The sequence below is a fragment of the Tamandua tetradactyla genome, chromosome 3 (assembly GCF_023851605.1).
Source record: "Tamandua tetradactyla isolate mTamTet1 chromosome 3, mTamTet1.pri, whole genome shotgun sequence".
In the NCBI taxonomy this organism is placed as follows: domain Eukaryota; kingdom Metazoa; phylum Chordata; class Mammalia; order Pilosa; family Myrmecophagidae; genus Tamandua; species Tamandua tetradactyla.
The window spans coordinates 15,443,719-15,465,387 of NC_135329.1; the positions used below are offsets into that span (position 1 = coordinate 15,443,719).

Consider the following 21,669-nt stretch of genomic DNA (forward strand, 5'->3'; position numbering starts at 1 on the left):
TGTTCTGGAACTTCAACACTTTTGATATGAAAATATCTAGGGTGAGAAAGTTTCTCAGGGACCCGGTGGCTGGACTTAGGTACCTAGTCTTATCTGTACCCACTCAGCTTTCTCTGGAGCATAAGTGTTTTAGTTCACTAAGGCTACCAGAATACAATACACCAGAAATGGGCTGGTTTTTATAAAGGGGGTTTATTTAGTTATAAATTTAAAGTTCCTCAGAGGAAAGGCAGCTAGTTTTCATCTCGGTTTCTCTGTCACAAGGGAAGGCACACAACATCTGCTGGCCCTCTCTCCTGGCTTCTGGGTTGAAACGTCTTTCGCTGGGGCTTGTCCTTTCTGCATCTCCATATGCCTGGGTCTGAGCTGCTCTGAGCTGGGTTGTGCTGGGCTGTGCTGAACTCCTTCTCTCTCTTCTGACCTCTCCTTTTATACCTCAATCATTGTGGAAGGCACTCCCCTTAGCCAAACACAGATATAATCAGCCATAGATGAAATCCACATGCTGATGATTTAAGTCCACAGCAACAGAACAAAAGGGCACTACCACCTGGCCAGGTTGACACCTAAACCTAACTATCACAACAAGTTCTATTATTCTTTCAGATCATGTGGGGCCAGGTAAAGGTGGTAGATTCTTTGCCCAGTGTGCTTAAAGACCAATTCCTGAGACACCAGAGATTCAAAGAGAGAAAGTTTATTGTTAGACGTGAAGCAGGAGAGCAGATGGCCTATTGGCCCCCAAAATCTGTCTCTCTGAACCGCAATAATTCTGATACTTTTGTAGTATTAAAAGATGGGCAGATTTTATTATAATGAGCACAATAGCCCTAGATGATGTAGCTAGAGATGATCTGATTACTGCACATGCATAGATTGACTATATACTTAGTCCTAGAATGTATGTAATAAAACAGTCACCTTAATATGATGATGGACATGAGTTGTAATATTATTTTGAGGTATAAATAACTTTTAGGTTAAAGATGAAGCACAGTCAGGCAGGCCCATTTTGGTTAGATCTAGCTTCGGTTAACAAGACAACGTTGGACTTGGGGTGGGTTAGTTCTGGGCTGATCCAAGATGCTTCAGGAATAAGCAGGGAAGATTTTAGATTTAAAACCATATCGTTTCTTCCAATTCATGAACATAGTTTATTTCTCCATTCTCTTTTAGTGACCATAAGACTCTAAAGTAAAAAACAAAACAAAAACAGATAAAATGGGTACAAGTGAAGGTTGCTTACGAGGTTTTGACAATCACAAGGGCACAAGGTGATGGCTACACCATCATTATCAGAGATCAAGGCCTCTGGATTACAATTCAAAGATTTCAGGTATTTCCTTCTGTCTAATATACCAGTAAGCAAAAAGGAATATCTATATATTGATTTAGCAACCATAATAATCTCTTAAACCCTAATTTATTGGCTACACGTGCAGTGTCTAGGGAGCCTAAGGGAAACTAAGCAATCCAGGAAGTTTTATTTCCCAGCAATGAGTATCAGAAAGCAACATAATGACATCTTTAATATGCTAAATCAATATAACCTGTAATGCCATAGTCCCTTAAAGTATTTTTGAAAAATCAAGGTGAAATAACAATATTTTTCAGTCAAATTAAAAATAGAGAAAGTTACCAACAAACCTGCCCCAAAAGAAACAGTCAAATGGGTTGTACAGTTAAAACGAAAATTATCTCAGTGCCAAATATGAATATCATCAATAAGTTCATTAAAGGCACTCATTGACTGCTGTCAGTACCGAGATTAGGAGGTTGGATTTGAAAACACCTAAGACACATTTTAAATATTAAAAAAAATAGCAAAAGAGCATCCAAACTCTGCAATTAATCTAGTGAAGCTCAGCTAATACAAGAGGACTCCAATGAAAAGACAAAAATAGGAAATATAAACAGGATCAATTAATAATGATATTGGGGACTTTTAGCAGAAAGATAATACATTAAAAATCTTTATAAATCCCATTTCAGAACTTCTAAATATACGAACCAACACTTGGGGAAGAGTTAAGATTTAAAACCACATTGGTTCTTCTAATTCATGAGCATAGTATATTTCTTTATTCATTAAGGTCATCTTTAATATCTCATTAATTTTTGTTTCCTGTGTAGAGGAACCACATTTTTTTTCTTTTTTAGTGTCTATTCCTAAGTATTTGATGTATTTAGTGTTACTGTAAATAGTGTTCTTAAAATCATATATTTTTAATGTTTTTATTTTTTAGAGAAATGAAATAGACATTTGTGTACTGACTTTATATCCACCAATTTTTCCAAATTCGTTCCGTAACTATAATATTTTACTTGTAGATTCTTTTGAATTTTTGGTGTGTATAATTGTTTTGGAAAAAGGATTTCTTCAAAGTTTACTTTGTCGTTCTTTTTGCAGTTATGTTTTACTGATTTAGAATTTTCCATAAAATATTTAGATAATAGTAACTTGTGTGTAATGTTAGGAGGGGAGTCTTCAAGTAAATATTAATTTTATGACTATTTTATTCCTTTCATCAGATTAAGAAAGTCCAACCTATTGTTAGAATTTGTGTGTGTGTGTGTTTGTGTATATATACATACATATACATATGTACACACACACACAATCACATGAGCCATTTATATAATATATATAAATTATATGTATTTCTAAATCATATATATAATATATAAACAGCTCATGTGATTGTGGGGTTCGTAAGTCCAGCAGAAGGGTGGAAATAGTGCCACAAGTTGATACTGAAATCTTGACTCCAAACTCTGTAGGACAGGCTGGCAGGCTGGAAACTCAGACAGGAGTTGATGTGGCAGTCTTGAGTCAGAATTTCTTCTACAGCAAATTCCAGGGTTTTGCTCTTAAATAATTCAACTGTTGGATGAGGTCTGCTCACATTATTGAGACTAACCTCCTCTACTTAATATCAACTGATAGTGGAAGCCAGTCATACGCACAAAATATCTTCACAGTAATATCTAGGCTAGTGTTTAACTAAACAACCACAGACTAGTGCAGTTGACAGATAAAATTAACCATCATATAGGCCATGTTTGTGAATCACCTTGTTGAAATCTCTCACTTCGATATTTTCATCTTTTTTTTTACTGTTCATTTTGGCTTCCTACTGTTCATTTTTGCTTCCTATACGTTGAAGACATATTAAAAGGTATACAAGTTTAAAAATTTTAAATTTTTATTAGTATATCTTACTCTTAGATTGACCCTTTTCATTATGATATATTCCTTATCTCTGTTAATGCATTTTAGTGTTAAAGTCTTCCCTGTACATTAATAAAGCTATTATCAACTCTCTTTTGTATAAAGTTCCTATATATTTAGGAAATACATATGATATATATTTTTCCATCATTCTCTTTAAACATTTATATATCGGCAAATCTGTTTGTGTAAACAGTATATGGCTGAATTTTTTTTCTGTCTTAACTATCAAACTATAACATAAGCATTACATATACAAGATACCATATTGCAATTAAAAATATAACAGTGGGCTTTGTTATGATACCATATTTATTATTATATTATAGCCTTTCCTTATCTAAAGCCTACTAACAATAAGATTAGTGTGAGATAACTTAAAAAAAGAGGAATATGAAATATAAAAACTCAAAAACATGCATTTCTTAAAAAGAAATTATCTTTTGGAGATTTTATATATATATATATATATATACACATATATAAGAATCTTCTATCTTCTATATTTTCTTATCAGATTAGATGTGCAGGTTTTGAATATGAGGCAATGGAGTTTGGGGGTTTTCGTCTCCATTTTTTCTGTCCATCATATGTAGTTACTCTGGAATAATGAATAGAGTGGAAAAAGTCACTTGTATGACTAACCAATTTAAAGTGATGGTTAATTCAACAAATAGAAAAGGGTCACACAGTTATTATGAGCTAGACAGCTACTGTGTAATTTAACTTTAATAGATATTTTGAGTACGTGAATTCTAAAGAATTCAACTTTATCCAAAAATTAAAAAAGATAACTGCAAGAATTATTTTCTAAAATTTGGCTTATGACAAACTGAAATGTTATAGCTTCACCATATCTATCATGCACTTTATAATATTGAAATATATTATCCAAGTTAAATTTTTTATGCAGCTATATTACAACAACTGTTTAACATATTATTTATATTTCTCTAATGCATTATTCATTCATTCTTTCTATCTCTCTCTCTCCACTTTAAAATATTTGAAACTCACTGTGATATCATGGATTCTCTTTGTGGACACTATTCTTTGGAGTCACTTTCACTTTCAAATTGCCTATATATTTAAAAATAAAAAATAATAAGTTAAAATTTTCATTTTCTTAAAGGTTGTTCTACATAACTCTCTACTATGAATGGTGAAACATTTGAATCCTGCTTAAGATCTGAAAGCAGCCACTAACTGAGACTATCTTACCACTGAGAATACCTTTCTCCAAGTTTAATAATGTTCCTCTTTTCTCCCATATAAGAGAGAAAGTGTGGTGATATATATTTACCTGAAAATAAACTCATATCATTTTCATAATATTATTAAAATATCTTTAATATTTTTTGCCATTAATTTTCTGCCTTATTTATTGCCATTCATTTACTAGCATATTTCCCCCTAAAATACTTTATATGTTTCTTCACAATAAAGTATAACCAATATAAGAAAATTCTTTTATTATATTTAAGTATTAGCTACATTATATTAACTATTTCGTATGTTGCATATTATTCCCACAATTTCACAAAAAATTCAAAATACTTCTATGAAATGTATTATCTTTTGATTAAGTCTTATGAATTTAATGCATATTTTAAGGATGCTTAATTCATTTTAAGCAAAATGGAAGCTCAGATATAAAATTCATAAGTTTTTATAGTAATTTCTCTAAAGAGAAGTCAACCAATTTTAATATTTATTCTTATTTTTGAAGAATATTTTCAGATATATCCATATTTGCAATATAAATGTTTATTACATATGTTGTGCAGATGAACCATAGGCATGACCTAGATTTTTCAGTCTAATACATTATAAATTAATTTTAATCCATTCCACCTCTGGCAAACTATGCTCAATTTATTTAACAGCTAAAATTTAAACAACTCTCTTGGATTTTCCTGCAAAATTTTGCTAAAATGTTTAAATATTAAAAAGTGAAGATAATCATGCTTAATGCATATTTAATAATTAAAATCAAACACTAGTTGGATAAATTTCAGTAGAAATTAGTTCCATTTAATTTTACTCCTAAGAGTCATTGAGTCTTAATAATATCTCTTTAAGATTGAAACTGCTAGCCTTTTAAAAATTTTTATTTATTATTCATCAATATATTAAGTACTAAATTTCTATATAATGACAAAATTAATTCTGAATTATTATTAGTTACAGCCATCTTGATGTTATTTATTAATCAGTTACTATATATGAAAATAAATTGTAAAAGTAATATATCTTAAATATAAAATCAATTTACTCATCGCTTGTATATTCCTCATGTCTCCATTTTTTTCTTTGGAAAGTAAATTTTACCAGTATAGCGATTAGGACACCAAGAATAATGAAGAAAGGAATGAGTAAGTACAACTGCCATCTTGAAGACGCGGATCCGTAAGTTCTCTCAATGTAGCTTCTGGCTAGGAAACAAAATATCAGAAATTTTTGAAAGTAATAACCAGGAATATAATAAAGACCTTTTTGTATTTTACTGACTATTGGAATACAAAAAATTAAAAGACTACTTCATAATTTTATAATTAACATATTTTATTTGAAATAGGTCAAGTAATAAGTTCATAAGTACAACTAATACCTATATAATAGCCCAATCCTTTACTTTCTTATTGAGAACTTTCTACTCTGAACAGTATATTTTCAGGACTGCTGATAAGAATTAAACTGTGATCCCTGAAGGAATTGAATTTTTTTCCAATACTCAATTTTCAGTAAGAAATACTGTACATAATCATAAAATTTTGATGAAGTTCAGATAATCTTTTCTTTTATTGCTTTGATAGGTATTCTCATCTTTTCCTACAAATCTTTGCCTACTACAAGGTCATGAAAATTTTTCCCTGTTTCTTGCTAGAAAACTTACAGTTCTAGTTTCTAAATCTCATGTTAATTATGAAACATCTCATATTAATTGTTAAGCACGTTGAGATCTTAAATTTCAACTTGTCCTCTGTGGATGTCCAGTTGTTTCTGTACAATGGTTTGAAATAACTTTCCTTCCCCATTGAAATTGTTCTTATTGAAATAGCAACTAACCATGCATTAGTAGATATATTTCTAAATTTTGATTATGCATATTTTAGAATCAAGTTGTCAATTTCTTAATTTTTTAATATTGGTATATTTCCTCTGTTCAAAAGACACATTTCTAGAAGTGTTTTTATAGTTTTCTCAGGATTTTCAATGTAATTAATCATATGCATATGCACATAAAGGCAGTATTATTTTATTCTTTCTAGTCTCTATGCTTGTTGTAGTTAGTAAACTGCTGGAATATGATATATCAGAAATGGAACAGCTTTTAAAAAGGGAATTTATTAAGTTGCAAGTTTACAGTTCCAAGGCCATGCAAATGTCCAAGACAAGTCTGTAAAAGTGTCTGATCTAAGGTATCCAAGGAAAAAAAGGTCATCTGATTAACCTTAAGATATAATGTTAGCTGCAAGGTTTTTTGTTGTTGTTTGTCGATGATGTTTTTTTTACCAGATTGCAGAAGCTTTCTTCCGCTAATAGCTTGATGAATTTGATTTTTAATTCAGTAATGGGTGTTGAATTTTATAAAATTATTTTATTGCATCAAATGAGACAATCATATATATATATTAATATTGTTGATTTGGTGAATTGTAGTGATTCCCTTTCAATCATTAAAACAGTCTTGCATTCTCAGGATACATACTAATTGCCTTGGATGCATGTGCTCTCCTCCTACATCGACAAATACACCATGATCTACATATTTACAACTCCACTGTTCTTGAAGGATATTGTTTTGTAACTGCTTTTCTCTTTACTTCCTTGTCTGATTTGGGCATCAGGGTTATGTTGTTCTTATAAAATGAGTAGATAAGGCTTCTTTTTTTTTAAAGTGGTATTTTTTCTTCGCAAAATTTTAGTGGAATTCTCTTGTGAAGATATCTGGGCCTGTTAATTTTGTTAGTTGTGGTTTTTCTTAATTCTAAACCCACAGATCCAAGGAGTTTAGTCTTCTGGTTTCTTGTTTCTACCCTTTAATTTATTCTTTTTTTGCCATAAATAGTGTCCTTTTGTCAGGTGAGTAGCTTTATCATTTTGCTTTCTACCCATAATTGAATGGGGTCCAAACAGCATAATGTACAATATCGATCATTTTCAGTCCAAGCCAATATAATTCCCTTAAAATGTGATTTTCTTGTATATCAAGTAAAAAAGAAATGCATCCCACTTGACAAAGGCTACGCCTGAAATCTGAGATAAGCTGTTCTCAATATTGGGTTCTGGTGAGGCTGCCATGGGGAAACCCATTTAAGATTCTTAATAACCTTATTGCTTGAAAGATTTTTTGAGGCATTCTTATACTTAGATGTCCTTTTGTCCAAATGAAAAGGTCTGAAAGGCATCACTTTGAGCTTGTCTGAGTTTTTAACAGAAGCACTTAAGAGTCATAGGCTATTCTTAATCATTATTTGAGATACAATTTTTATGCCTCCAATTTCATATTTGGTTTTTGATCATTTCTTAATGCAAGAACCTTGTGCTAGGAGAGACCAGAAATGAGGATCAGTTTTATTTTCAACACTTTATTTTAATTTAAAATTGAAGTTTGCTTTCATTAATGATAACCCACTTGTATTTTATCAAAGTCAACCTGAACAAGTCAGTTTGCACTTTAAAAATCTACCTGGAAATCTTCCCATGTGTTCTATTTTCCACAATACCACAGGGAACATTGAAGCCAAACAATTCACCATTTCATAATAAAGGACCTCTTTTTCTCCACATTCAAACAATATGCTTTAACGGTTCTTGAAACCCTCACTAACAGGTCTTCTGAAGACAATTTCAGCATATACTAAAGTATTCAATGGACTCCTGGAGACATTTTTGGCTTCCACTTACTATCTAATTACAAAGTTAATACCACATATATTTTATTCTTGTTATGGAAAACCACTCTGGTTACCAAATTATTTTCTGTTATACACAGTTGTGTAAGGAAGTATCCCAAAGATAGGTAACTTACAGCAATCTTTTCATTTGCTTACAATTTTGTGTGTCCTAAGTTTGGGAAGATATTAGATGGATGGTTTGTACTCTTGTGTGTCTCAGTGTAGTCAGATTTTATATATAGCAGATTTTTAGCAGAGTGATAGTTCCAGGAATGACAGTTCCAAGTATTCTGAAAGTCTCAGTCAGAATCTTCAGGAAGACCATGCAAACCCTATAATGTTACTTCTGCCATATTTCATTGGTCAACCATATCATTAAGACCAATGAGAATTCTAGGAAAGGAGTAGCCTCCAGTAATCATTGCATGTTCGTGGACAGAAGCAATTATATACAGACAACTTGAAGACAAGTTACTGCAAGCTAATTTTTACTACTAAAATGGAATTATCTTTATTATGCATTATATTTATTATACTTTAAAAAAGTATTAATCTATTTTCATATGCATATATAAGTTCACATTTAAATACTGGAATCGATGTAGAAATATAAAAAGTACCTCTGGCTCAGACATCTGGAAAAACAGATTTTAATAATCTGCAAATTTAGAATCTGTTTTTATATTCAGGAAATCTGGCCTTAGCATTATTGGATATGCTAGTTAAGTAGTGGCTTGCACTGAAATCCATCTCTACATTTCATCTACTTTTATCAATATGGCAGGCAACTGCATTCTCCAAGGTTCTTTACCTTTTGTCTTCTAGTTATGCTTGGCCAATGGGAATCGCTGGATAAACTTTGAATGACTAGAAGAATGAAGTCAACAGAGTATTTCCCCATCTTCCTCTCCAGTTTCTCCAAGAGTGTCTGTGGGCCTTGATTTTCACACCTCACAATGCCTAGCAGTGTTCCTGAAGTGCAGACTCTATCATGCAATTCGAACCATAGTGATATGTCGTGCTAAATGACTCAGATTTGAAGTCTGGTGATAAAAAGTGGTAGTGGATCCCTGACATTGCTAGTCTCTGGGGTGTCTTGCCTCAGATATTACCTAGTAATATCTAATGCCTTAGGGTGAATTTTTTCTGTTTGATGGACCCAGACTGATTTCTCATTTCTTGCCTGGCCTTATTAACATGTTACATGTCATTTATACTCATCTCTGGGAGTAAAACATAAATTAAGTGACCAGATGAAGTTTATTATTTTCTTTCCAAACATCTAAACATGAACTGATAAACTATTGATTATTTTATTAAATCTAAATAAATGAAAAATTTTAATTGTATTTTCCATTTGCTATACTTACCAATGGCTCCAGGCGTTTTGGGGGCAGGTGGGAAATTGCCACTATCAATACTCCCACCAGTCCAACTGTCATCGACTGTTTCACAAGCTGGAGGTAAATAGGTAGGGTTACAGTGACAGTTCTTTTTGTTATTGCACACCTGAAACCAGGAGACATATCACTTCATAAGAGAAGTAACTATGATTATAAATGCTCAAGAAGAATTATAAAATTACGCTTACATTAGAGTAAGGCCAATTTTCCTATGTATGTTTACATGAATGAGTGTGCACATGAGTGAGTACCAATGTACCTGTGTTTGACTTTCCTGGGATATGTCTTAATCGCATCTGTTCTCACCGCATAGCACTGGTACTTACCCCCTGACTGTGGCATTTTTCTGAGGTGCAATCATAACCCAAGTATGAGGAATCAACACAGTGCTTATTCCTGCAAACCTAAAAAGAAATAAGCCAAAATAGGCTAACTCACATGCTAGCTGGATTTATTATTTAATTAAATGGCTTCTATAATATACTGATATGAAAGGTATTCATTTAACAATAAGTAGTAATTAATGTTCTAACAATGAGTGCTTAATTTATATCGTTAATATATTCCCAAAACTAGGTGAGGATCTGATTATATGGCAATAAAGTAACCATAGCAGCATTCTCTCTGCTTATAATTAAGAGGTACAGACATGAAATAAATAAAAATAGAGATGAATATGTGATAAATGTTATAATGATACAATTGATGGTTTTAGGAATTCATAAAATATAAGGAACCTATTCAATATATGAATAAATAAAATCTCACTGATTTCTGATGTCAGATAGGACTTAACTGGACACAGAAACAAAAATCAGAATACTTATAGGGAAAGAAACATGTAAAATAGCTCTTCAATGGAAGACTGTATAGAACACTGTTTGAGAAAAATAAAAGGCAGTATTGATGTTCACAAATAATGACCATTGAATTATTCATTAAATAAACATTTGAGTTCTAACAATGCACCTCACCCTGGGGACACAGCAGTAAAAACAAAACCTCTCATGTTGCTTATTGGTGAACGAGGCAGGCACTACACCCAAAAATACAGATATAACGTAAGAATAGTTATTGGCAAGATTGTGTAGGGTTTTATGCCCTTTATCATAAAGTTTGTTTTTAACCTAGAAACAACAGGCTCTGTTAAGAGATTTAGTAAGAAGAAGGAAGGCTGATCAAAGTAGGTTTTGGAAAAGAATATGGAAAGGGCAAGAGAAATGTGGAGAGATAAATCAATATGCCATTACAGTAGGACAGGATAAAATGGTGAGTAAATTAACAAAATGTGTACATTTTTTTTATAAAGCATGAATATGCTGGTGAAAAAGAAAGACTAATTTTCAGGCTTAAAAATTATGAGACAATGGGAGTCCACAAAATAAATCTAAAGCTGGCATTCCTCAATGGTCATCTGTGACCAAGGGCCAAGAATTTCACTGAACGCAAACTATACCAGTGCTGGAGCTGTAATGCCCATAAATGTTTTACAGGCAAGTTCTCCCAATTGTTAAAAAGAAAAAAATAGACTGTATTTTTTAATCAGTACATCAGAAGCAAGGCAAGAGGTAAGGTTACTAAACTCAGCTATGAGAATAGTTTATCTTGTTGCCCAAATCCTTAAAAATAGCAATTAAATTCTGTCCTATATGAGGAAAATACAATCTGTGCATACTGAATTTTCTGTTTCATCTCCTTCCGTACTGTGATATAGTAAAAATGTGTGTCTGTGTATATATATATATATATATATATATATATATACAGAGTTTTATTCTTTTATATGAGGAGACAAATGGTTTATAGGTTAGCAACTTGAAGCCAGTTCCCTCTTTTCCATTCTGGATGATCATTTTCAGAGACAAAATTTATTTTCCCTGCATTGTAAAGAGCTTTCCATAAGTTTTAAAATTAGTACTCAGGAAAACCTACAGTATCGACATATATGACATGAACAGATATAACACTGCCTACGTCTTCGGGGAGATGTAAGGGTCCCACATGTCCTGGTGGGGGGCCAGATACTGGGAACAATGACAAGAAACTGGATTTTCTTGTCTCCATCACATCTACCCATGACTACCTCAACTGCTTCCACAAAGTCACGCATTGGCATTTTTTACCCTGAACCTCCTCACATATTTTCATGAGTATCTGTGCTTACTTCTGTAGACAAAACATTTTCACATCATTTTTAAAAAATTATAATGGTTATAATTTTATAGTACTAAGAAACAAATTAAAAACACGAAACATATCTTTACTGCCTTGTTTTCACAGAAAAACATGGAAAGTAGTCTCTAGCTATATTACAGGACTATGAGCCAAGACTAACTTTTGGGATCTGATTCTGCTTTTAAGGCTGGTAACTTTTTTTTTTTTTTGCATAGGCAGGCACTGGGAAATACTTTTTTAAAAAAGAAAATATACAGTGTTATCCTGTTATTTTTTTTAATGCAATTTTATTAAGATAAATTCACACACCAAATAATCTATCCAAAGGATACAATTAATGGCTCATCATATAGTTGTGCCTTCACCACCACAATCAAGTTTGGCACATGCTTAAAATTTCTGCTTGAATTCTCAGATCAAGACATTTAAATGCAGATCTCTTCAAATCCTTATTAGGTATGTTTGAAGAGCTGTGCACATGTAGGTCATAGTGTTTATAGCCATTTTCTACATCTAGTCATCACTGTTTGAGAATTGAAATAATATTTACAAGATCCAATATTTCACTTTATCTTTTTTGACAATGTGCTCACTCTCATCCAAATGAACATTTATATATGAAGTATTAAAGAAGGACACTAATTTACAAAACACATAAAACTTGTTACAGCACTCAATATACATCTACCATTATGTACTAATAGGTACTAATAGAAATAATTGACATATATATGTATATAAATAGAGAGACAAACTTGTGTGTCCCCACTGGGGGAACAGGATAAATACCTACTCTACTTTATCTCTCTACATTGAAACAAAAAATTCCCCAATACCATCATGCATTGCCTTTTTATTTTCTTGCCTGGGCAGGCACCAGGAATCGAACCTGGGTCTCTGGCATGGCAGGTGAGAACTCTGCCTGCTGAACAACCATGGCCCACCATGTATTGCTTTTTAATGATCAACAGTAACAGGTATTTGAGCTGGATGCTTAAGTAGATGTTTAAAACATCATCTTGATCATGATTAGTGTGGCAGAATAGTTGACTATTGGATATGCTGATGTTCAGAAACTGTTACGAATAAAGTTGGCTTGCGTCTTTTTTCCCCTTAGTGCTTTCCAATCTTCCTGCTTGAAATGTGGTGACAGCTTGAGTGCTTTCAACCATCGTGAAAGCTTAAGGAGGAAAATCACTGCATAGGATCTACAACTAAAAACTAGACTGAGTAGGGATCATTGATGGCATAGTGGGGCCCCAAACTGCTCTGGACTGATAATATCTGAAATTATTTTACGTATTGGGTAAGATGAAACAACAAACTGTTGAAGTCACTCTTGGTGGTTCTTGTTTACTGAACAAACTCCAACCACTACAGCCTATGATATGTTGTTTAGAAATAATGGAGAAATATAAAATTAAATATAGTCTTGGATATCAAATCCGGAAACATTTCATAAAGTAAAATTAATGAAAACAAATATGCTACAATGTATTAAAATGATTGCATTTTTCTATGAGAATATGAGATAATGATTTGTTCTCTTATGTACATTTTTGCTTCCTAATAGTCTAAGTGAATGTCAGTGAAATTAGGTTGTAAGAGGACTACAAATGTATAGCAAATATTCTGCAATAACAGATAAATATCATTTAGTTTATAATTATAAAATTAAAATATAAACAAGTTATTAGATTTTATATTTGGTTACATTCAAAACATGTTATTTTAATTCATCCTTGATTCACAAAAAATACCTATTCTCTCCCAAAGCCAACTAAATTTTGCCTTGTTCTCTCTTCTTCAACAAATTTGGTAATTAATTAGTGTCTCACTTAAATTTAGAGGCTTTATAATTTAAACAATTTTAAATTTTGGATATGAAATTAATTTGAGCTTGAGTTCCTGTTGCATGTATGTATGTAAGTATAATATATTTCCTATAGTAGAGAAATCTAGCAGGAAAGAAAATGTTGGTATATATCAACATGCATTCATATCACATGAGAAAATAGTAAAAACAGAAAGGACAATGGGGTATTTTATAAATATTTTTATATAGTTGGACAAATACATTTATATCTGTATACGTAATATGTATACAAATGGTTGACAGAAAGGTGTAAATAAAAATGAAAACAGTAGTTATATCTTGTATGTGTCACAAATTGATTTTTGCTTTATTATTTATTATTATTATTATCCTGACAGTAATGAGCATATATTGTTTAAAAAGCTACTTTTAAATAAGTATCAAAAGATAATTCATGACATTGGATTTTTCTCTGTGCAATATGAGATTAATTTAATAAAATGCAAGGAACAAACAAAATACAGTGAACAAATAGAGTACAATCATCTTTAAATCAGTGAATAGAAATAATTTCCATGAGAAAAGCACTAAATACCCAAAGAAATATTTATGGTGATATTATCTAAGTTTGATTATTGATTATTATTTATTATTTATTATGTGATTATTATTTCCCCTTTAAATTTTTTCTTATTTTCCAAATATTCTATATTGAATGTGCATTTGCATTATTAAGAAGCATGCTAAATACATATTATTTTAAAATAGATTATAGAACATTAGGTAGCTACTTAGGATAAAAGACTGCCTACCTTATTTTGTCCACAAACGGTTCCATCATTTACCCACATCCGTTTACTTTCTTTATGATCATATGCATACTCCACAGCAATGCAGATCTGTCCTTCTACATTGGCATAAATAGTAGTGGCATTTTGAAATCTCACTACAGTATTTTTATCATAGGTACATATTAATTTTCCACACTGAACATCTCTATAAACATACAAATAATGAAAATCATTATTGCCTATATTCAGAAATATTAAGATAGAATTTCCAAAGCAAAATTTTTACAAATATTTAAGTGAAACGTTCAAATCTTGCAAAAAGTATATGCAATGAATTGTAAATTACCAAAAAATATGAGGGCATTGTCATTAATTCAGTATTAATCATAAGTGAACATTTTAATAAATAAGAATTATTTCCTAGTTAGCCTGATCATTTTTTGTGTGATGTTTCCTTCATTCTTTTCTGATTCTTAAACATAATCAAATCCAAATTTATTCTATCTCAAAACACTACCCAATTGGCCACAGATGCATGCATGATTTCCAACAAGGGGGACCTAATACCATTCAATGGAGAAAGAATAAGTCTCTTCAACACATGGCTCTGGAAAAACTGGGTATCCACATGCAGCAGAACTGTAAGTGACCTGTGAGATGGTATCAAACATTCTAACATTCATGTAATTGAAGTCAGATAAACAGAAAAAAAAAGAATGAGGCAGAAAAATCATTTGAAAAGCAATGACTGATAATTTCCTAAATCTGTTGACATATCAAAGAACACAACTTCAAACCTGGAATACATAAAAAAATAAATAAAATGAAAATATGAATAGCACTCAGACAAAAATGAGACCAAAAAATTACACAAAGTGGAAAAGATATGACAAAGATGTTTTCTTATTATAAACATAACATACAGAAAACAATTGAACGATATATTTAAGATGCAGAAAATATACTGCAAACATAGAATACCATCTACAGGGAAATTATTCCTTCAAAAATAAATATGAAATAAAGCTACTTTTTTAATAAAATGAAAACTGATAATATTTATTGTCAGCAGATTTGAAATGCAAGAAGTTATATTGGGGTTTTTCAGGATGATAATAAATGCTACCACATGGTATATATTAACTAGAGAAGAACGAAAAATAAACAGCAAGTACTTTGGTCAAGATTTTTGCCTGGGTACTGCTGAAACAACACTTTTGTTGTTTCATTTCTGACTTTTTAATGACATATGAGTATTAAAAGAAAAAAATGAATTGCTATTGTGGGTTTTGTAACGTATATAAATGTAACGTGTGCAGTAAAAATGGTACAGTACAGTGTGGTGGACAAATTATGCTAATTTTGTCACAAAGTTTCTATATTTTACATTAAGTAATCTAATACTAAGAATAAGGAGACTTTAGTAAGTTAATTGTGCATACTGTAACTACTAGAGCAAATTCTAAAAATAATACAAAGAATCATAGCTTAAAAAAAATTGATGATTTAGTCTTAGGACTCCACACCTGGCACAGGACTGGGTGCTTACCCCAGATATGATAGGTGCCACACTCTCATGGACTTCATCTTTGTGACAGAAACAGCAGCTAAAATTCCTCCCACTGAGGAGACAGAATATACATTCTCTCACAGCACTGAAACAGGCCCCTACCATTTGGAGACCAGGGGAACAAGGGAGGATATTTCAAGGCCCAGATCAGTGAGGGACAGAGTCTGAAAAAAATGGATAGAGTCCATATTTGCAGTCCCGAGTCCAAAAGTCCATCCATCAAAGCCTGATCTTTGCCTGGGTACTGCTGAAAACTGGGACAGCTGAGGAAGTCCCCTGCCACAAATAAAGTAGAGGACACAGCCTTACATTGAGCCAGATTTTGGCCAACAAAGTGAGGGCACAGGAACACCATAGTTTCAAACTGCACAATCAGAGGCATCCTGGACTCTGAGGCAAATGACTTCTCAGAACAATTAAGTAATTGAACAGCGCCATCTACTTGGTAGACCGAAAAGTGCAAGAGAATTGAAGGACTCTTCATAGACTATCCAGACGCTATTTCAGTTCTACTAGAGCTGGTCTCTGCTTCCCTTGATGGGAATCAGTCCCTGTTTTGGCTTGGAAATAAAGACAACTCCACTGTTAAAGCAGTGCCCTAAAACAAACACAGGTCTTGATGGTCAGTGAAAAGCAGATAATTCGCTGTGGTGTTGAGTTCCTAATCTCAATCTCTGAGACAGCCACTGTGGGCATCTATTTTGTAAGGAGCCAGGGGCAGAGCCAATCCAACAACTGGCCAGCAAGAGAGATGAACAGATAGAGCACAAACCCGCCCAGCAAGAAAAACCTTGGCAAAAAACAGAATATGACCTCCAAAATAAACTAAGGAAGAAAATCAAAGGCCTAAACAGCAGCAAAACAAACAAACAAACAAACAAAAAACAGTGCTCAGACCAGGAAGAAGATATGGCCAAGCCAAAGAAACAAACAAGCACCGCAACTGAGAGATACAAGAGTTGAAACCACTAATTAAAGTCTTCTAAATCAAATAAGATTTAGAATTTATCCTCAACTCACTGAAGGAAAATCTGGCAAAAGAGATGAATGATACAAAGAAGACAGGGTGACTATGCAGAAGAACTTGAAAGCTTGAAAAAATAAGTGGAAGAATTTATGGGAATGAAAAGCACAACAGAAAAAATGAAAAACACAATGAGGACATATCATAGCAGATAAGAGGCAGAATGAAGGATTAGTGAACAAGAAGTCAGGACATCTGAAATCTTAAGAAAAAGAATGGTAAAATATGAACAAGGACTCAGGAAGCTGAATCACAACATGAAGCACATGAATATTGTGTGCTATGGGTGTCCCAAAAGTAGAAGAGAAGGGAAAAGAGGCAGAAGGAATAATGGAGGAAATAATCACAGAAAATTTCACAAATCTTATGAAAGATGTAGAATGACAGGTCCAAGAAGTACAGCATACCCCAAATAGAACAGATCCAAATGGACCTACTCCAAGACACTAACTTATCAGATTGACAGATATCAAAGACAAAGAGAGAATTCTGAAAGTAGCAAGAGAAAAGTGACCCAGACATACTAGGGGAGCTTGATAAGACTGAGTGTGGATCTCTCAGCAGAAAACTTGGAGGCAAGAAGGTGGTGATATGATACATTTAAGATATTGAAAAAGAAAAACTACCAAAAAGAATTCTATCTCTGTCAAAACTGTCTTTTAAAAATGAGAAAGAGTTTTAAATATTTACAGATAAACAAACACAGAGAGAGTTCACAAACAAGGCACTTGCTTTACAATAAATACTAAAAGGAGTTTTTTTTAGTTTGTATGCTGCTGGAAAGCAATATACCAGAAACAGCATGGCTTTTTGAAAAGGGAACTTATTAAGTTGCAAGTTTACAGTTCTAAAACTGTGAAAATGTCCAAATTAAGGCAAGACTATAAAAATGTCTAAATAAAAGGTGCACAGGTGGTTCAGTGGTACTATGCAGGAGACTCAGGTTTGATTACTGGACCATGCACCCCCCCTCAAAAAAAGTGTCTAAACAGGCATACAGAGAAAGACATGTTGGCTCAAGAAGGCCCATGACATTCAAGGTTTCTCTCTCAGCTGGAAAGGCACATGTGACATCTACTGGCTTTCTCTCCAGGCTTTTTCAAAGGTTCTCCTGGGACTATTTTCTTTCTTCATCTCCAGTGGTCTCTGGCTGAGTGGGCTCTGTTGGTTCTGAGCTTTTTACAAAGTGGTTCCCTCTTAAAGGGTTCCAGTAAACAACCCCACCTTGAATGGGTGGAGACAAACCATCTAATCAAAAGTTACCACCCACAATTGGGTGTAACAATCTCCATGTAAAACAATAAAAAATGATCCCACCCAGAAACTGAGAGGTGCAGCCCTTGGGAGGGCAGTGTGGTAGTTCACAGAAGGCTAGGCTTGGGGCTGCCATATGATCCTGCAACCATTTGCTCAGGATTTACCTGAGGAACTGAGTGCGGAGATATGAATGGATGGAGGTGGCCTAAGGGTACAATGACTGAGGAATGAAAGAGGGAACTGTGGTGTATACATACAATGGACTACTGAGCAGCTGCAAGAAGGAATGAAGTTGTGAGGCGTGCAACTAGGTTAATGAACCTTAATGACTGAATGTTGAATGAAATGTCACAAACAAAAAAGGCAAATATTATCATGCCTCAATCATATGGACTAACTAATAAAAAATTCGGTGAATCAAAGTTGAGAGCATGGGTTATTAGGTTGGGGCTTACTGTAAAGGGTCCTAGATTGTAAGCTCTTACAGCAATCACATATATTCAGGAGGTGTAACTGTTAATTCTGAATTCTAAGATACTGAGTTGTTTTTATATAACATAAATTTTTATATAAAGGAATATTTTGGGTGGCACATTACTTAATTTAACTTGTATGATCAATTTAGTTGAACACTGTAAGTACATGGAATCTTGAATAGGATGTGAGATTTTCTTGGTTTGCCCAGGTTAGTGTGATGCCTCAATAAATCCCATAGTGATTTGGGCAATGTATAAGGAAGTATTTGCAAAGTTTCCTTGGGAGAATGGGGAGAAAGGAAGAAATATTCAGCTTTTCTATTTGGAGAATTTCTGATATCACACAAACAGGGGGGACAACCAAATCAATAGGCTGAGCCCTCAACCTCGGGGTTTGCCCCTATGAAACATATTTCTTATAGACTAAGACCTCTTAAAATTATGACTGAGTTGCTCCCAGAGAACCTCTTTTGTTGCTCAGATGTGGACTCTCTCTCTAAGCCAATTCAGCAGGTGAACTCACTGACCTCCCCCATACATGGGACATGACTCTCAGGGGTGTAAATCTCCCCAGCAACATGGGACAGACCTCCTGGGACTTGCCAAGACCTACCATCATGGAGCTGAGAAAGTCTTCTTGATGAAAGTTAAGGAAAAGAGAAATGAGACTAAAAGTTTCAGCAGCTGAGAGATTTTAAACAGAGTCGAGAGGTTATCCTGGAGATTATTCTTATGCATTATATAGATATCCTTTTTTAGTTTATGGTGTATTTATGGAGTGACTGGGGGGAAGTACCTGAAACTGTGGAACTGTGTTCCAGTAGCCTTGATTCTTAAAGATGATTATATAATGATATAATTTTCACAATATGACTGTGTGATTGTGAAAACTTGTGTCTGATGCTCCTTTTATCCAAGGTATGGAAAGATGAGTAAAAAAATATGGATAAAATAAATAAATAATAGGAGAGATAGGGGTGTAAAATAAATTGGTTTGATTGGAATGCTAGTGGTCAATGAGACCACTTTTTCTTGAGTGATGCAAATGTCCTAAAAATAATCATGGTGATGAATACACAACTACATCAAGATATCTTGAGCCATTTATTATACACCATTGTATGAACTGTAGTTGTGTGAAGATTTGTCAATAAAAACATTTTTAAAAATAGATCCCACCCAGCAGTATTGAATAAGGTTTAAAGGACATAGATTTTCTGGGGTATACAATAGCTTCAACCGGCACAGGAGTGTTACAAACAATTAGGAAAAGACTGGGAATAGAGGTTTGGAGAAGAGTGTATAAATAATGATTAGCAGTAAGGGTAACTAATAGGATAAGAAGACAGAAAAAAAAATTAAATAAGCTAAGTAAAAGCTAAAGGAAAAAAATAGCTTAAGAATGTACTGCCTTTACAGTAATAACATTAATTGTTAATGGATTAAACTCCCCAAACAAAATACATAGATTGGTAGAATGGATTTTTAAAAAAACAGGATCCATGTATATGGTGTCTAAAAGAAAGTCACTTAAAACCCGTAGGTTGAAAGTGAAAGGTTGGAGAAACATACCTCATCCAAGCAACAACCAGAAAATGTGGGGATAGATAAACTAATATCAGACAAATTAGACTTCAACCATAAAACAATTAAAAGAGACAAAGAAGGAAACTGTGTATTAATCTAAGGGATATTCCATCAAAAAGACATAACAATCATAAACATTTATTCACCAAGCTAGAGTGCCCCCAAAGTACATAAGACAAACATTGACAGCACTGAAGGGAGAAGTGGGTATTTATACAATAACTTATACAATAACATGAATAGCTAGAACATCTAGACAGAGAATCAGTAAGGAAATAGAGATTTTGAATAACATGATAAATGAACTAGCCTTAACAGACATTTACAGAATATTGTATCCAACAACAGGAGGACATTCATTTTTCTCAAGTGCTCATGGACCATTCTCCAGGGTAGACTAAATGTTGGTTCACAAAGCAGGTATCAATAAATTTAAAAAGCTCAAAATTATACTAAGCACACACATTTCATGTTCAACTGATCTTTGACAAAAATATAATTCAGTGGGGAAAGGAAAGATTTATTTAAAATGGTGCTTGATGAACTGAATATATATGTAGAAGGAATAAAAGTCAACTTCAGTACCAACCTCATGTCATACATAAATATCAAATTGAAGTTAATCAGAAACCAAAATGTAAAAGCAAAAATATTAAGATTTTAGAAGAAAATATGGGGGAATATCTTTTGACCTTGAGTTAGTAAATTGTCTCTTAGAACACAGAAACTAATAAGTATAAAACAAAACAAAAAAGATAATCTGTCTCCATAAAAATTACAAATTTCCTATTATCAAAAAACCCAACAGGACAGGCCATGGTGGCTCAACAGGCAGAGTTCTCGCCTGCCATGCCGAAGACCCAGGTTCGATTCCCGATGCTTGTCCATGCAAAAAAAAAACCCAATAAAGAAAATGAATTAGTCATGTACACCCATCTAGAAAATATTTTCAAATTATATATATATCACAGATAACCTATTACAAATGGGCAAATGATTCCTAAGTATATAAATGTTCAATTATAAATTAAAGGATTCTATTACTAATGCATCAACAAAAAGGGTAAATTTCAATTTCAATTCATTTACTTGGTGATGGAAGTAATAGAAATTATGTATTGTGTGACTCCATTTCCACAAGGTGTTAGGACTAGCAAAACCCGTATGCATTTTTTATGTGTTCTGAGAACATTCAGAAGAATATTTGTCTTTGTGGGGCAGATTTGGAAGGTAATTGAAGACAATTTCTGAAGTTAGTTTAATGTTTTATATCATGCTAGATATTCTTTAAACTAGAATATCCAATCTTGAGAGAAAATGGCATGCCTTTAAAAACAATGCATTGAATATACATCATTTCAGTGGCTGGCATGCCAAAATTGTAAGCTGAATCTAGGCATAAAAAATATCAAACAAAGCCAATTTGAGGGACATAAC

The 21,669-nt window shown here is 33.0% G+C and overlaps 1 protein-coding gene across 3 annotated transcripts in view; it reads right to left on the minus strand.

Annotated features, from left to right (window-relative positions):
* Positions 1 to 681: 681 nt before the first annotated feature.
* The window catches only part of ADAM2 (ADAM metallopeptidase domain 2), a 110,537-nt gene continuing 89,549 nt past the window's right edge, over positions 682 to 21,669 (minus strand). The window contains exons 16-21 of one of the 3 annotated variants that reach the window (XM_077152557.1): positions 14,340 to 14,523; positions 9,863 to 9,940; positions 9,504 to 9,642; positions 5,508 to 5,667; positions 4,250 to 4,312; positions 682 to 1,189 (exon numbers count right to left, since the gene is read on the minus strand). In XM_077152557.1, the coding sequence (XP_077008672.1) occupies positions 4,279 to 4,312; positions 5,508 to 5,667; positions 9,504 to 9,642; positions 9,863 to 9,940; positions 14,340 to 14,523 (595 nt within the window). In that variant the 3' untranslated portion in view covers positions 682 to 1,189; positions 4,250 to 4,278. Of the gene's footprint in view, positions 1,190 to 3,157; positions 3,834 to 4,249; positions 4,313 to 5,507; positions 5,668 to 9,503; positions 9,643 to 9,862; positions 9,941 to 14,339; positions 14,524 to 21,669 lie in introns of those variants that run through there. The other 2 variants (XM_077152556.1, XM_077152558.1) reach the window with 2 other exon arrangements.